At 41.5% G+C, this 17,449-nt stretch overlaps 1 protein-coding gene across 11 annotated transcripts in view; it reads left to right on the top strand.

Annotated features, from left to right (window-relative positions):
* The window catches only part of ZNF532 (zinc finger protein 532), a 112,626-nt gene that overhangs the window by 55,871 nt on the left and 39,306 nt on the right, over positions 1-17,449 (top strand). For 5 of the 11 annotated variants that reach the window (XM_075993825.1, XM_075993827.1, XM_075993824.1 and 2 more), the window contains exons 4-5: positions 8,173-8,354; positions 12,542-12,718. The exons of 4 other annotated variants lie outside the window; for them this stretch is intronic. In XM_075993825.1, the coding sequence (XP_075849940.1) occupies positions 8,173-8,354; positions 12,542-12,718 (359 nt within the window). The remainder of the gene's footprint in view (positions 1-8,172; positions 8,355-12,541; positions 12,719-17,449) is intronic. 2 more of the 11 variants (XM_075993828.1, XM_075993829.1) reach the window with 1 other exon arrangement.

The raw sequence follows: 17,449 nt of genomic DNA, 5'->3' as shown, positions 1-17,449 counted from the left end.
AAGGAATTTTGCATCTGTACTAATGTAGGTTTCTTCTTTTTGTTCTGTCCTTGTCTGGGGTAGGCTGATACTAGCTTTATATTTAATATAATGAATAGAGAAGTGTTCCTTCCTCTTCAGTTTTTCTGGAAGAGAGTGTGTGTAATTGGATTTTCTTTGTTTGGTAGAATTCTTTGGTGGAATGTTTGGTAGAATCCTCCAGTGAAACCACCTGGGCCTGGAGATTTCGTTTTTTGGGATTAAAAAAAAATGCCTGCTGGGCTAAGGGAGGGGCTCATTACCCCTTGGCAGGGATGAAAGTACCTCTTCCCTACTGGCCTTCTCTGAGGCTGTCTGGGCCAGGCGTGTTGGGACAATTCATTACAGTCTCAAGAGGGTAAAAGTCTGGGTTCCATCTAGACTTGGCATGGGATTGGGATGGGGCCACAGTGTTTCCTGTGGGGTTTGTCTGGAGTGGAGCAGTAATTGTCTAAAAGTTTTCCATTTTCCTGGACTGCCTATTTTCTCATCCTTTGGCTATAGAGAGCAGGCTTTTGTTGGGGACTTTTCTCTCTACCTGTTGGTGTTTCTAGATCACCAGGCTTCTTCAGCTCCAGATCTGGAATATGAGGCAAAAAGAAACCAGGAGCTCACCTCCCTGTCATCCCTGGGGTCCCAAGGCCCCCACCCAGACTGCCTTCTTTGTTCCACCTTGCAGAGTCCTTTTATGTTCGGTTTACATATAATGCCCAGGGTTTCTAGTGGCACTTAGTGGAAAGAATAGGGAAAGGTACTTTTATTCCATTTTCCTGGAAGTGGAAGTTTCACTCCATTTTTGTTGTTGTTGTTGTTAAAGGTCCTAATATAACTGTCCTGTCTTCAAGGAGAGATTCCATAATCACGTTATTTGTGCTCTGCTGGAGACATTCAGACAGCAATTCTCACTTGCTTTTTGGAATTAGGTTCCCTGGGAGGAAGGCATTCATTTAGCTTTTTGGAATTTCTGTCTTTTCTGAATCTCTGACATCCTCCCCCCGACGCCCCCAGGGTAAATTTCCTTTCCTTAGCCCCATCTTCAAGAGAATCGCTCCTTTAAGCTTTCACATCTGGAGGGCTGAGTCTCTTAAGGCCTCAGCCATTCTCTCAAGAACCACCTTTTCTTGGCTTGGTCCAGACACTATCTCCCTTCTTTTTATGTTCCATTTTACATATTTTTTTCCCCATTCAATGTCATTTTGTGTTTTGCCTCGTTTCTGTCTTGAACAGACCATTTCTACGTTTCTGCAGGGTGCTTCTCTGCACCCAGTGAGGGGTCTCTTCCCTGAGCACCAGCTGGGGCCGTGCCCCCCACCGCCCCTTCCGCTGGCTCCCACACGCCTTAGCCGTCAGAGACTTTGCCACCATGCCTCGGGATAGAGGAAGGCTTGGGTGGCATTTGGTGAGTTCTGCTTTGCCAGTGCTGCTCCTCCTCCACGTGTTCTGTGGCTGCTCTATACACAAGTGATAATTCCCAGAGAACATCCAGATGCCGTGTCATCGGGAACTGGCCCTGTGCTCAGCAGGCCTAGTGCAGGTCTCCGGCAAGGCCTGGGTTGGAATGTAGCTCAGGGCACTCTTTGCCCTACATTCCCCCAGCCTGAGCCCCAGTCTTGGAATTTTATCACATGCAGGTGCGAGATTAGGTCTAGGGACCTAAGGCATGTTGGGCTGAGGTTAGGCTGCCCAGGCTGTGTGTGTGATTTCCCCACAGACAGAATGGGAGGAGGAGGAGGAGGTTGGAGGAAGAGGTCAGGGGGAGAGCCAGAGGGCCTAGGATCCTGGTGTGGAACCAAGCAGTGCAATAAAAATAGAGCTCTGGGCAGTTGACTTTTTAACACCAGTGAATCTGCCCCAGTTGGGGGTTTTTATTTTGACCTATCTGATCATCATCCCTGCTTTAGGGCAGGTTGAGAAAAGGAGTGGGGGAGAGGTCAGTTCTAGAAGCTTGCCTCCTCTCTCTTCCATGAAGTATTTAAGAGCTGGTGACTGCAGTTTAAATAATTGATATTTAAATGTATTGGGATGTCATTGCTTCATCTCTTAGTAAAACCATGACTAAATTTAGCCAAGTACAGACTGGAAATGCGTACTGTAACCTCTTAATCGTTAAAATCCGTTTTCCTCGTGTGGCATCTGCATTAGGCATAGACTCTCACAGGACGTTATAGTCCCTTGGTCAGCCTTTTTATTTTGCAATGGAAAAAACAGATGCCCAGTAAGTGGCAGAGCAGGAACTCATGCACGGTTTCTTTACTGCTAGTTCATTATTCTTCCTGGTTTATCCTGCTGATTCCTTAAGTTGCAGAAGCCTGGAATCTTATGGCTGGAAGGACCTTGGGAATCCTGTAAGAACAGACTCTTGGGGTTATGCAGATAGTCGACGTGTTTTTGCAGTGGTCCTTATTTTTAGGGATCGCTGATTCATTTTAGTTCTAGGAACTTTCTGGGCATCATTAACACAACATACCAAGTACATTAAGCTGCTTTGAGCAGGCCCTACCACTTCTTTCTAGATCCGCTCTGCTCAAGCAGCTTCCCCTGGAAACCGTGGCGCCGGCTCCGTTTTCTCCCCTTACCCCAGCAGTCTCCCAACACATCGTTACTACCGTGTTTCCCTGAAAGTAACACAGGGTCTTGTAGTTATTTTTCCTCAAGAAGACACCCTAGGGCTTATTTTCAGGGGATGTGATATTATTTTTAAGTATGGTACAGCAATCTACATTTATTCAAATATAGTTAAGTCGTCGTCTTCTGGAACATCATCATAGCTCTCCAAACCCCAAATTCCATCCTGAATTTCTTGCGACTCTATTTCCTTTAGAACCGTTGGCCCCAATCTCTCCTGTCGAGCAATAGAGCTCTCATGGGGCAGATGAGAAGGGCTGCTCGAGCACTAGAGCTCTCATGGGGCAGATGAGAAGAGCTGCTCATCTTCTTTACCGCTCCGCGACGAAATGCATGGGTTGTGCAGATGCGCTGCGTACCCACGCCCATCACTAGGGCTTATTTTCGGGGTAGGGCTTCTATTGTGCAAATGCTTAGAATCCTGCTAGGGCTTATTTTATGGGTAGGTCTTATTTTCGGGGAAACATGGTAGGTGAAGACTCAAGACCTTTGGTTTTTAGTCTTGCTCTAAGTGCTTTAATTTGAATTTTGGTCATACTGGTTATGTCCCAGCTTGTATTTTAGTGTCACCAACCCTTCATTTACCTATTTTCTGCAGTGATAATCTCCTAAATAGGTTATGTGTGGACCATACAGCTTTCTGTAAATTTGCTCCTTTAGCTGTCAGCTCTTATGAGGGATTTTGAGTGTAGCAGCATGATTTGAGGACAAAACCACCACAGCCAACTAGCTTTGGGAACAAAAGGTACGTAGGGCCATTTTTTTCTATGACGCTTGCTTTGTGTTATTTCCACATAAGTGAGACCTGAAATGAAATGAAATGCTATCTTTGTGTCCTCAGTTTGACATTGGGCAAAAGTGAAAGCCACTGGTATCCTTTATTATTATTGTCTTTTTGTAATTATACTTTAGACAGAATTATAAAACTACTGTTAATGAGGTGACAGTAATTTACTTAGCATCCAGGCTGGCTGTTAAGCTGGAAGTGTTTCTGCCTTTAGCTTCAGTGTTTCATGTTGCTACAGGCCTTTGGTCTATTTGAATTTAAGCACAAATACATGGCTATATTTACGTTTCTCAAGCCTTTCTCAGTCTTTCCCTTATACCTTTCCCAGGCTGTTCTTTTTCTCTAAAATGTGAACTGAAACATGTAGAATTATTTTCCTTATTACTCGGATAATTCCTCATCTGTAGAAAGAGGATGTTGAGTCCTGACATTCTCTGATTCCTTACCAGGGCCATAATATGTGCCCTGTTCCCTTTCCTTGTAGCCTGTATTTTTGCATGTCAGCTGTTGATTCTAGTGCCAGGATTGGGCAGAAAAGTACAGGTGTACCTCAGTACCTTATGTGCTGGGTGGATTGGTTCCAGAACCCTCCAAGGATGCACGAGTCACTGCTATAAAAATGAGGTAGTATCTGCATATAACCTACACACATCATCCTGTATACTTGAAATCGTCTCTAGATTATTTACAACACGTAATACAATGTAAATGCTATGTAAATTGTTGTTATACTTTTGTATTTGTATTTTTATTTATCTTTTTCCCAAATGTTTTTATCTGTGGTTGGTTGGATGCTTGGAACCCGTGGATATGGAGGGCTGGCTGTAATTGCAAAGCGTGGAATGTGATTACTTTTCATCTCTGTCTTCCTGTAGCTTTCCAGTGTTACCTGACTATTGAAAAGTTATAATCTACTTTAAGAAGTGACGGTTCTCTGAGCAAATGAGGCTGCCCCAGAGTAGAAATTAGCTGTTCATTATCTAAATGTGGAAAAACATTTCTCCCTTTTCGGATGTCATAAGTGAAATGTCAGGAGACACACACAACCATTTCAGTGCGTTTTATTGTGCTTGCTTCTATTCGAAAGGCAAGAACTGTCACAGTTAGCTGCTTTATCCTCTAGTAAGTAGCCTCAACTTATATAGCAGAGTTAGGATTTTAATGTATGTTTTATTTCATTTAAACAAAAAATGGAAGGGACATCAGATTCTTTTAGACCAGCAGTCCCCAACCTTTTTGGCATCAGGGACCGGTTTTATGGAAGACATTTTTCCATGGAGGGGTGTGGAGTGGGTGGGGGATGGTTTTGGGATGATTCAAGCACATTATGTTTATTGTACAGTCAAACCTCTCTGCTAATGATAATCTGTATTTGCAGCCACTCCCCAGCGCTAGCATCCCCGCCTCGGCCCCACCTCAGGTCATCAGGCATTAGATTCTCATAAAGAGAGTGCAGCCTAGATCCCTCGCTTGTACAGTTTCAGTAGGGTTTGCACTCCTGTGAGATCCTCGAGTCCCTGCTGATCTGACAGGAGGCGGAGCTTATGTTGTGATGGGAGTGACCGGGAACCGCTGCACGTACAGATGAAGCTTCCCTCACCAGCGCTTACCTCCTGCTTTGCGGCCTTGTTCCTAACAGGCTGGTACCAGTCAGTGGCTTGGGGGTTGGGGACCTCAGTTTTAGACCCCAAGGAAATCCTTATCTGCCCCTGTGCTCACATGCGTCCCTCTAACCCAGAGAATGTGCATCATTGTCATGAATTCCAAGCATTCCAGAAAAGCTAGTGTTAGTATACTCTTATGCTGTGAAAATGCATCACCACTGTCTCGGTAAGCAGGGGTGACATGTTTTCTATAACAGGTACAGTGAGCGAAACTTGAGGGAGTACAGTTCAGTAAACGATACCATATGAGTTTAAAGCTACTGATACTGTGCAAGCATCAGGAGGAGAATGTCTCCAACCAAAATAGTGTGCTTTTTCTCAAAATGGAAGGGAGACAAGGTGTGGAGGGAGGCAGGTCAACAAAGATAGAAACGTGGGATTAGATACAGTGTAGGTGCATGAATATATTTGCATCTGTATAAACTAAAGGTCTCCAAGTATCCAACTTGGTTCCCCAGTGACCGACTTGTCCCGTTTCAGCAATTGCAAAATATGAAAGCATTTTGATTTGAGGCTAAGTACAGTCTTTATTGACACTCTTTCTGCTTGTACTTCTGTATCTAAAGTGGGGGAGGAGCCTCAGCCTATGGAAATGGATGAGTGCAAATGCCTACAGGGGGGTTATGATAAATCCCAATGATTTAAGTCAGTGCGCATTCTACGTGTGTCGTGAAGAATAGCCATTTGTACTGTATCTTGATGAAAGATAAGGTAAACATTTTTTTCCCCAGCTTTTAGGGATCCCTTTTATCTCCTTTTTAGACTTTGTTTTTATTTGTAACTAGTATAAAAGTAGCATAATCACATTGCCTTAGATAGAAGACAGACGCTTAGGAGACGGAGGGGAGCTCATATCTTTTGCTCATGGTTTTCCTCCGTGTATTTTCGTGTGCTCCTTCCTTGTGACTTCCACCCCACTCCTGGCGTTCCTCCATCAGAGAGCCTGCTTCAGATCCTGGTTCTTCTACTTCATATCTGCAGGGCCTCGTGCAGCTTTCTTAGCTTTGCTGAGCCTCATTTCTGTATCAGTAAAATTGGAGACGTTATCTACATCTTAGATTATCCACTTCGGTACGGCGCTCACTGGCCATGTCACCTTGCCCACAGCCGGTACTCACAGTCCCCACGGTAGTTTGTGCCGTGCATTGATGACGGATCCGTTTTGCTCTTGTGTGATGAGGAAAGCTTGAAAGCACTGAAAGCTCGTTTTACTTTACAGGCAGCTTTACTTACAGTGTAAATCAGAATAGGTAACTTATACATCTATGTTTTCATTATGTTATTTTTAAATGTTCACAATTTTATTTTGATAAATGAAAAATTAGAAAAGTCACATCACGGCTGTCGGCTACAGTCGCTGTGTGCATTCATCTGTGGCTGTCAACTATACTCGGCGCTCATACCTAAGTGGTTAAATGAGATGCTTGGCTCATGGTGGAAGGGGCCAATTCATATATTTTTATTTATATACACAAATACACACACACACTGCATACTTATAGATATATCTACTATATATATTATGTATATATGTAAAAAAATGTTTTGTGACTTTTAGTATAGAAAATGTTAATTTTAGTCCCAGATACGCGTACAAGATATTTTAAGATACCTGTGGAAATTCAGACACTATAATTCACTGCCTGGGACTGTGTGAAGGTAGATAGAAGAATTTCGTTCAAAGAAACAAGTGATTACCTGTGATAACGTAGATGTTAATAGGATCTTCTAATTAATGAATCTCTTGATTGATTTTCCTTGTTGTAGCATGTTTTAACCTTTGAAATATATGTTAGTAGAAGAGGAATGCTATTTTTTAATGATGCTAACCTCATCAAAGCTGTCTGTAATGTTCTTATTTTGTGACTATAATAAACATTTTGTGGGATAAAATTTGTATTTTAGTCCTTTTAGGAGAAAACCAAGAAAGAATTTTCAAGCGAGTTCCTAATTTTTCTTAGTCTAAGTCACTGGGTGGTTTAAACCTTAATTTTTGGGATTGATTCAAAAGCTAGAAGAATAAAAAGTTGTTTTAAAATTTCAAAACTATCGTCAGTATAAAAGAATGTTTTACATCTTAGCAAGTATCTATGTTCTGAGAATTTCTTTGGCTTTAATACAAATTGTATGTTTTAGAAGATGGTAGCTAATTTGTTTTTGCACAAATGTCTGTAAAGTATTCAAACACAGTTTATGTCATGCTACATTAGGTTTTTTGGGGGGTGGAAGTAATAAGACCTCAGTTCATATTTACTTTATATCTTTTTGGTTTTGTGTTTTAAAAATATACTATGTTTAGTGCTTACATCTAAGGGGATAAAAAATACTGTTTGCGTTTTTCCTGGATAGTTAATGATTTAGAGCCTTTTCCAAAGAGGATTTCAGTCTTAATTTTATTTTATGCATAATCACATCTTAAGCTCTATACAATTTCAATTTAATGTGTAAATTTATGTATTTGAGCTTGAGTTCATTGATTTTAACAAATTATATTATGGCCAGCTCATCCATTTAGAGCTCAATTTAAGTGCAAAAAGAACTAATTGCTGTAGCCATTCTTTTGCATTCCCATATTTCAGATTTCAAGTAACCGAAGTGACATGGGGGAGAAAAATGAAACTGGATTAGCCTCTAATTAACTTTTATTATTTTGAACAAAATTTTTTGTAAATTGTGACAACTATGACTATCAAGATATGTATTCCTACAAACCTGTAAATATACATTAAAGTTGATTTGCTAAACATAATTTGCAAGAGTACATGTTCTAATACTTCTCCTTTGCATTAAACAAACTGCGAAAGTAACGAAATTGGAACTCTACCTAGAGCTGACATTTTTAGCTCAGTCTTTGGGATGAGCCTGCCTACATAGTACATCTTCTTTTTATTTTACAGGATAAAGAACTTTACAGTGGACGTGTAATTTTCAAGTTTGCTTTTTCCCTTGGGCTTAGAGTCAATTATAGTAGCATTCAAAATGAGGGATGTATAATTATTTTGAGGTTTAACCAAGGTTCTTTGCAAATTAGAAAATACTTTGTAGGACCAACCCTGTTTCCCCCTTTGGTTTATTTAGAAGACTTGCACTATCTGCCAGATGCTGCTTCCTAACCAGTGCAGTTATGCATCACACCAGAGAATCCATCAGCACAAATCTCCCTACACCTGCCCTGAGTGTGGGGCCATCTGCAGGTCGGTGCACTTCCAGACCCACGTCACCAAGAACTGTCTGCACTACACTCGGAGAGTTGGTTTTCGGTCAGTATATTGTTCACTTATAACCACACAGCATTTCGAGTGGTCTGCGCACATAGTTTTCAGGGTCATACGGTGATACCTCGATTAACAGATCCTCTGAGAACCCAGCTTATCTTATCAGAGTTGATCCATTGGAGTCATTTTAATGTAATATTGGCCCTGCTGGTTTGCACAAAGCCGAGGGTAAATGGAACCTTTAGGCAAAATCTTGCGTGTGTGTGGAAGTTTGGCTTTGAGTGACTGTCAGCTTTTTCTTTCTGCACCCTTTCTAGCGCACTTTTGTTGTCATACTCTGCATTTTTTTTAATAAAAGTTTTTTGTAGAGATGGGGGTCTCGCTATGTTGCCCAGGCTCATCTTGAACTCCTGGTCTCAAGTGATCCTCCCGCCTTGGCTTCTCAAAGTGCTGAGATTACAGGCATGAACCACCATGCCTGGCCACTCTTTGCATTTTAACCCCTGTAAGAACACCATGCATTTCTGTACCTCTTTAGACTTTCCCTCCTCTACTGAAAACAGAAAAGGTGCGATGGTCTATTAGTTTTATTTTTGCCACATTGAAGGATCGGGTGTATACTCTTTTCTAACACTACTCTCTCTGGAAGAGCCTTCCACTCCAAATAACCTTCTCTTCCTCCTCTTCATCTTCCATCTCCTCCTTCTCCTCTTCTTCCTCCTTTACCTGAGTCCAGGTCTCCTCTGCACATCTTGTCTTCTCCGCACATCTTAACTATGGCCTCTTTCACTGCCCGCTAAGATTCCCAGATGTGTATTTTACATCTAGCAAATCTCATGATAGATTAGCTAGCATTGAGCAGTGATATATTTGAACTTTATTCTCCATTTTATGACTTTCTGAAATGCATTCCTGTGCTGTTTATATTTTGACCTGATGAAGATGCCCCAAGAAAGCCTGTTACCAATGCACAGAGTCTTTGTTAATAGAGGTATTACTGTATTTTACGTTTATCTTAACATTAAATGTTTGGTTACCTGGTAACTCTAATGTTAGATTGTTAATACACGGTGATTTTTTTTTTTTTTTAGTTGTAATACAGTTAAGATGTTTTATAAAAATGAAGTTCAATTGGCATGATTTGATGGTTTTATTTAAGTTTAGGTTATGGTATCTTTGATTCCCGGGTGGCTGTGCCCATTTTTCTAACACTAAGCTATGAGACTTCACGTTTTTTTTTTGTTTTGTTTTTTTTTTTTTTTGGGGGGGCCAAACCACGTGGCTTTATTATACACTCGTGGACGAGGTTCTGGGGCCCCAAGAGCAGGGGCCCCGGAAGTCGCCCGAGACTTCACGTTTTTATCTCATGCTTTCAAACCTGTAACACACAAATATTTTATGGGTTAGGATATAGCCTGGTAGAAAACCTTTGGCTTGGAAATCAAGAAACCAGAGTTTTTTGTACCAGGTCTGGCAGGGACTAATTATGTGGTAGTTTGTGTAAGCTCTCTGTGCCGTGATGTCTCTGTCTATAAAACTGGTGCATTGCCTGCCTCCGGCTCCACTGGGATGTTATAGAGTAAAACAGGATAATGAAAGGTGCCCTAGATCCACAAAGTCCATGCAGAGTAATACTTTGGCTCTCATCACGTTTTGAGCTATTAGTGGATTCTGTGTTTAATAATAGAAAGCAGCTCTGTAACATTTTCCAAGTGCTATTCTTGTGAGAAATGATGCCAAACGTTTCTCAATGTTTAGTTTATTTTTCTAACATAATGAAAGTAAACTTAGGTTGGAATGAATAAAGGAAAGGAAGTAATGCTTCTGCAATTTTAGCCATTCCTGGTATCTTTCCTGAATTAAAACAGAAGCTCCACGTGTAGGCTGAAAGTAGTCAACTCACTTGGAAAAGACTATCCTTGCGTTTCTGTTCTTTTGCTCCATTCACAGTTGCTTAAATTTGGTGTTTCGAATTGGAGATTTCAAATTTTTACCAAAAGTTTTTAAGTATAGGTCCTCCCCCCCCTCCCCACCATCCCTTGGACTTGAGACTATAGGAACTGTAAAAAAAAAAAAAAAAAAAATGAAAACAAAACAAAAATACAACTGTCATGAGGTTTAGTTCATGCTTACCGCTTTTTTAGAAGAGAGAAAAAAATTTTAACCTTAATTTTTTTTCTTGCTGTTGGAAATAACGGTCCATTTTCATGTTTGACTGGGGCTTGGCAGCCTCTTGCCCTTGTGGTGTTTTTCTCTTCCTTTTGGCTCCATAGCTGATCATTTTCAGTTTGTTTTGTCTTTAGCCAGAGAAGGCTCCAACATGGCAGCATGGCTCCGATGCCTTCCTCTGTCTCCCCTCGATGCAGTCACTGTGCCTTGTTCTTGCTCCTATAACATCTCCCAAATATTGACAGGGCACCCCTAGCTCCTGGTTAACTTGGTAAAAGTCAAATATTTTTCTGAATTTTCCTGCCACCTGACACATTGGATGTGCATCTCGAAAGGGGAGTCATTATAGGATTCCATACTGTAAATTTACACTTCTTAAAAAACAATCAAAAAATAAAGGAACTTGATCGGTGCCCGGAGCAAAAAGGACTTCAGGTATGTTGAATATTTCTTAGTAGGCTGGCTTTCTCATAGCATGGTTAGGGTCCTGTACGAGCCCTTCAAGTTCTGCTTTCTCTTTCCTGTTTCACTTACATTTCCCATTGGCGTCTATTGCCCCCGAACCTTTTCTTTCTTCTGTAGGCAGATGTTTTATAACGTTTTCTTTTTGTAAGTTCTTACCAAAAGCATTGCTTTCCTGCCTCACGTTAAGGAAGGGTTTTCCCTTGGTGCTTTGGACTGAGTCTCAGCCACTTCCTCCTGCCACGAAAAAAATTCCATCTTTAGTTTATACTTTAACTTCCTCTTTCCTTTCTGTAAACCTTCCTCTTACTCTAAGTGACTTCAACAAATTAGTGCTTTTCTCTTTATTTCTTTTTGTCCTTCCTTGGTCTTTTGGCCTTTGATGAACATACCACCTTTCTACCCTTCATGGGAAAATCTTCTGTTTTATGGTTCATGGAGTGGTGGGGCCTTCATTTTCAGTTTCATTAGTGACCCGTCTACTTCTGTTTTACGTAGTCTTCCCCTTTTAATGGAGTCATAGGCTTCTAGAGTTGGGAAGGGCTAAAAGTGATCTATTCCAACTCTTCTCATTTTACAAATGAGTATCTAACACAGAGAGGGCATTAAGCTGTTTGGGACAACACAGCCAGTTAACCCAGAGTAATTTAGTATGCTTGGGTATCTCTAGTACCTGAAAGAACTTTAAGTAGATTGGGTCATCAAATGGAGGTATTGCAATTGTTGGTGAGTGTCCTCATGTGAAAAAGATGAGATGCAAGAGAAATGTATCTTAGTTTTAAAGTTGTTTCTATAGGATTAGATTTGAGTAAGAGATGAGCTAATTGTGAAATTATTAGAAATCAAAAAGTAAGGTTATCTAAAGAGGCATTTTTTTTTTAGAGATGCTGATTTTTCATAAGTTTATAATTCATGTAATTTCTTAAATACAAGTGAACTTAAATTGATCGTCTAGCAGACAGAAAACCTAGGTGGTTGACCTTCCCCACCTCATGGGCCACCATAACCTCCAGATACATTGACCCACGTCAGCGTGCACCAGGAAACAGTGGGCCATGGCTTTGGAGCCAGTACTCGTTGGTTCCTCTCTGCCCTTCTGTCCCTGGCATGCAGGTTCAGACATCGCAGCTTCTTGTGTGAGAAACGCCATTTGAGTGGTGAGGATGGGTAGGAACCTCAGGGCACTGGTGTCAGAATTCAGCCTATGGACTTCTCCAGAGTCAGAAGTCACGGGCGTCTTGCTGTGTCCCCCAGTCTTGACATGTCCTGCACACTCCCATCGGTTTTACCATAGTCTGGAATCCAGTCATCCTTTCTTAGAAACTTTTTTAAAGAGGCTCAAAAAATAGACCATTTGAGTTTTAAAGAGGCTCAAAAAAGAGACCATTTGAGTTTTATTTTTCTTCTTCGTAATCTTTCCTCTTAAACATATAAAAATAAGTTGATTTGTTATAAATAGAAAAAAAACCAAAATACACTTCCAAAAGGCCATTAGAAACCCTGAAAGGGCTGTGACCGTATTTTCATTTTACCCAGTGTTTACACAGTTGCGCATGTGTAGTGGTCTTGTGCTAATGACTGCGTGTTTATTCTTCTGACAGATGTGTGCATTGCAATGTTGTATACTCTGATGTGGCTGCGCTGAAGTCTCACATTCAAGGTTCCCACTGTGAAGTCTTCTACAAGTGTTCTATTTGTCCAATGGCGTTTAAGTCTGCCCCAAGTACACATTCCCATGCCTACACACAGCATCCTGGCATCAAGATAGGAGAACCGAAGTAAGTCATCCCGACATTTTAATCCACTACTTTATTAGTAATTTAGAGGAGGTAGTAGTTCTACTGAATAAAATTTAATAAGATATGAAAAATTACACAACTATGCCAATTTTTATGCTCTTTGAAGTACAGCTCATAGCTCATAGTTCACCCAAACCTTTCTATTCTTTCTAGGTGAAGTCCTTGTCCAAAAATGTTACCTATTATTTATGCTCTTATCATCAATTTTTTATTCAGCAAGCACATATTTTATCTATTTTATTTATAAGATGATTTTGACAAGTTCTAGGAAAACTATTAAAAAACCAACAAACAAAGCTGTCATCTTTAAATTTTTCCATAGTTCCTTTTTCATAGGATACACTTTTTACTTAAAGAGTAATATTTCTGAGATGAAGTCAACTCAAGGCACTGGTTACTGAGTTTAACTTCATAGCCAGTATAAGTCCTTGGTTAATCAAAGCAAATTTTATTTTTGCCATAATCTTGCTCTTAATTTGATCAGTTTTTTGCTTAGTGGAGTCTTTAATTATGAAAGGGTTCGTGAGCAGACTCTTAGGGGCTGCCCGGAGTAGAGCAGCTTCGCAGCAGAGGGTCACATCCTACTGCCCGCCAGCCGTGTGACCTTGCCCAGTACACTTTCTCACCTGTAGTCTTCTCCCCGTAGAGTGAGAGTCATGCTTTAGTGAGGGGAGAATGAGGCGGCGTATCTCAGGTGTGTGGCGCACCGTCCCTGTGTCAGGAGCATGGGGCCTCTGTAAGCACAGTTCCGGCCTGCATTTCTCCACTCTCCCAATTTGTGCACAGCACTGGAGCAAATGCTCCCGGTTGTGCTCGTTTAATTCCTAGATCACATAATGGAGAGTCTGATTACTCGAGGCTAGATTTTCCTGTCCAAATCTGTTGGTATGTTTTTGCCCGTAACTCCATAATCAAGGAAGTACTAGGGGGAGCATGGGCAGATACGACACACGCATGCACACGCACACACGGCTCTTATTGTAACATTGAGTTTTGGAGAAATGTGATTGAAGACTAGAAATGACCCTTTGCTAAACAACAGTGAAGTTTTATTCTAATAATATCTTCACTCTGATTTTTGTAGATTAATCCTCAGCATGAAACACATCCCAAATCAGGGGTCCCATATGCAACTTGGTATCTTGACTCTGAAGATGGGGATTAGTGAATTTCAGTGTCCTCAGTTTTCATGACAAGTAAGACTTCTGGGCACTGATGCAGCCTCCCCCCCTCCAGTCAGTGTAGTTTTTGTCTGGTTCATTTATTCAAATAAATGAAGTTTAATTGTATGAATTCTGTAATAGCAGTCGTTACCTGGGAGTATAAGGTAGCAAATGATTAAAATCAGCTAAAACAGTATTCCTCAGATTTGAGTAGTGTTTAGGAAAACATTGTTCTAGTATTTTCTTTAAATTTTTTTTAATACTTTGGTTCTTTAACAAGTACAAGCCTAAAAATAGTTTATATTGACGTATAAAACCACAACAAATTTACAGATGCAATGGTAAACAGAAGGAGATGTGAGTTGATAGCACTGACGCAGCATGCGGGTGGCTGTATCCCGCCCTGGCTGTGGCAACAGGTGGATTGGCTCTGCAGGGCCCATCAGACCTGTACTATAGCGCCTGGGAAACTCTTCCGCCACCTTTTCCGATCCAAGCTGCTGTAGAAGCTTCCGTCTTGTGGCTGTTTGGCCTACATTTGGCCCAGGAGTTTCATTTTGACATTTTAAATCCATCTCTGTCCTGTTTACATTAGTCCAAAATCAGTAAGTAGGTCCCACCGCAAAGGAACCTCAGGCACTGAAATCTCCCAGCAGTATTTGGTTAACAGGTGGTCATGCAAATGATGCCAAATAATGCAAATGCTTACATTAATTCTTAACGATCAATATTAAAATAATCCCTCGCCCATTTTCTTTAGAGAACACATGGATGTCTGAAAATACAAAGTCCTGCATTCACAGCACCTCAGTTCTAAAAGCACGACACGAGATTTTTATTTAACACACACCCAGGTAGCGTTTCCTGTGTGCCAGTCGTTGTTGTAAGTGCTTTGTTTCCTGTTTTCCAGTGTGGGGGCAGGCATGTCTCCCTGCTGTCTAAAAGGACACGTTGAACACCTTTTGACATTTTCTGGATGCTTCAAGATCATTTTGAATGTCCATTACTGTATTTTATGTTGATAAAGTTGTGTGTCTGTTATTATTTTTTCCTTGACATCTAATTAACAGCAATTTCTTTTGCTATGCTTTCCTTTGATTTACAGTTTCCAAATGTATGTAAGTAGAGAAATGAGAGCTCTAAAATTAAACATTGTATAAGAGACAGAATTTTTGAACAAGTTCCTAAGAAATAAAACACACAAAATTAGAATAGCAGTCCGGTGGCAGACCACGGAGTCAGAGAAAGCTGAATTTGAACCTTGGCCGTGGGATTTATGTAACACCAAGCAGATTATCAAGTCTCTCTACGTCTCGAGTCCCATTTGTGAAATGGCAGTAGCGTGACCCACCTAACGGGGCCGCGGGGATTAGGTACGTGACACGGAGGGTGGTACTTTGCATCTGGCGGGATCCAGGCAGTGACAATGGAGAAGGTTTATGGCAACGATCTTAGAGCTTAGCATCCTTTATTCACCTGTCACACCCGTTCCAAGTGTGGCACTACATGCTGGTGAGTTTTGGTGGCTCCAAGCTTGACCTGTGTCGTGGGTATTTGGCTTTGGCTTTCAATTCCTGTTTCTTCCTCCACACCCCCTGTCTCCTCCTCCTCTCCCCCTCCCCTCTGCTCCCCCACCCTTTGTTACAGTGTCGTTACCCGACTACTCACCCGGGCTTGCATTTAGCATTAGGTCCGGACGTTTAGGTTTGGCTTTCAAAGCCCTTCTCTGCTCCACCGTGCCCTCCCCCTGCCGCTCCCACACCCCTGGGAGTCTGGCCAACCCCGGGTTCTCGCTGTTCCCAGCAGGCCGTGGCCAGGCAGACCTCCGCCTCTGTGCAGAGCGCTCTCTCCCTATCCGGAGTGTCTTCCCTCCTGTCGCCTGGCAGTCTGTCCCCCTGGGATTTTTCTCTTGTCTTCGGAGATTTTGCTCCATCCTCATGTTCTGTCCCTAAAAACCACATCTGTGAGGTTCGTGGTGCCTTTACTTGGGCTTTTTGTGAAAAACAAAAACATCAGCAGCAGTTTTTAATAGTTTCTAGCCCACAAAAAAGCCGGAAGAAGGTACAGAGAACTCTTGCGTCCCCCACACCAGATTCCTCAGTTGTCAGCATTTACGGTATTTGGGGTCACCCCCGTCCCCCACCTACCTTTGTATTTAGGAGTAAAGGCGCATGGTGAAGTGAATACTATGTTGTGTTCTGCCCCCCCCCACTCATGTAAATTACACCATATAGCCCCCAGTCAAGACATCAGTGTTGATTGCAATACTGTCCAATTCCTAGATTTTATTCAGATTTCTCCAGTTGTTGAGATGATGTCTTTTTCCTTTCTTGTCCAAGATCCTTTCTGGGTATCCGTTTTGGATCGAATTGTTCAGCCTCGTCAGTGTCCTTCCAGCTGGGACAGTTGCTCAGCTCGTCCTGCCTCTGCACGTCTTCGGCCATGCAGGAGGGGCACAGGCCTCCCGTTCTGAGGTCAGCCCTCCCCGGCCTGTCGCAGCTTTCTCATAGCTGGACGGGGGCTCGCGCTCTTGGCAGGACGCCTCAGAGGAGGTGGTGTGGTCTCCTTGGTAGCTCACGTCAGGAGGTCAGGCAGCGTCCACCTGTCCTCTGGTTAGTGGTGATGGCACCCTTTGTCACCAAGTCAAGTTGGTGTCTCTCAGTCTTCTCCCCTGTGAAGTCACCACCTTCCCCTTTGTATCTCCCTGATACTACAGCAGTAGCCTCTTCCTCAGTTTCCTCCGAAAGATGCCTGAGCACAAATAGGTTATCTCCTTATTAACTACAAGACAACGTATCCAATAAGATCCCTCCCCAAAGGAATGTAACATGAATAAAATGAACCATGCCGTTTTTTCCTGAAATGGTTATTTCTCAAAACATGTGACTTGAATCCTCAGGAAATTCTTAGCCTAGTTAGTAAATCTCCATTCTTTTCTTGAAGCTATTCTTTTTTAAAATTGTTATATGCTATTTACAGAAAAACTGGGAAATACAGGCAAGCGAAACAATAAAAAGAATACATAGACTAACATCCAGCAGAGATGATGACAATCGTGCCTTCTGTTTCTTTTCTATAAACTTTTAAAAAATGTGATCATATCATATATACTATCTTATTATCTGTTGCTCTAAGTTTCATGAAAATCTTTCCATGTCATTGGTATAGGCCTGCAACATCATTAAAAAAAATCTTTATAGTATTAGGTTATTAAGTATGAAATGTCTGATTTCCTTAAATATTAAATTTGACAGTTGATATCTCTGACACTTCTTGTTTTATTTTTATTGTGAGGGTACATCCTCATTCTTTCAAATGCACAGTTTGGCTTGTGATTATCTTTAAAATTTTTTTAGAGCAATTTTTGTGAAACCTTGGATAAGTAGAAAATTCATATTATTTTCAAATATGAGTTCCATCATGGAACCAGTGCAGCACAGACAGCTCGAAATATCAACATACTGTTTGGGAAGGATGTGACTAATGAGCACACAGTATGTTGATGGTTTGAGAAGCTTCATTTTGGTCGTTATAATCTTAAAGTTGA

This window comes from Microcebus murinus, chromosome 17 (genome assembly GCF_040939455.1).
Source record: "Microcebus murinus isolate Inina chromosome 17, M.murinus_Inina_mat1.0, whole genome shotgun sequence".
In the NCBI taxonomy this organism is placed as follows: Eukaryota; Metazoa; Chordata; class Mammalia; order Primates; family Cheirogaleidae; genus Microcebus; species Microcebus murinus.
This window is presented reverse-complemented; position numbering and strand designations above follow the sequence as displayed.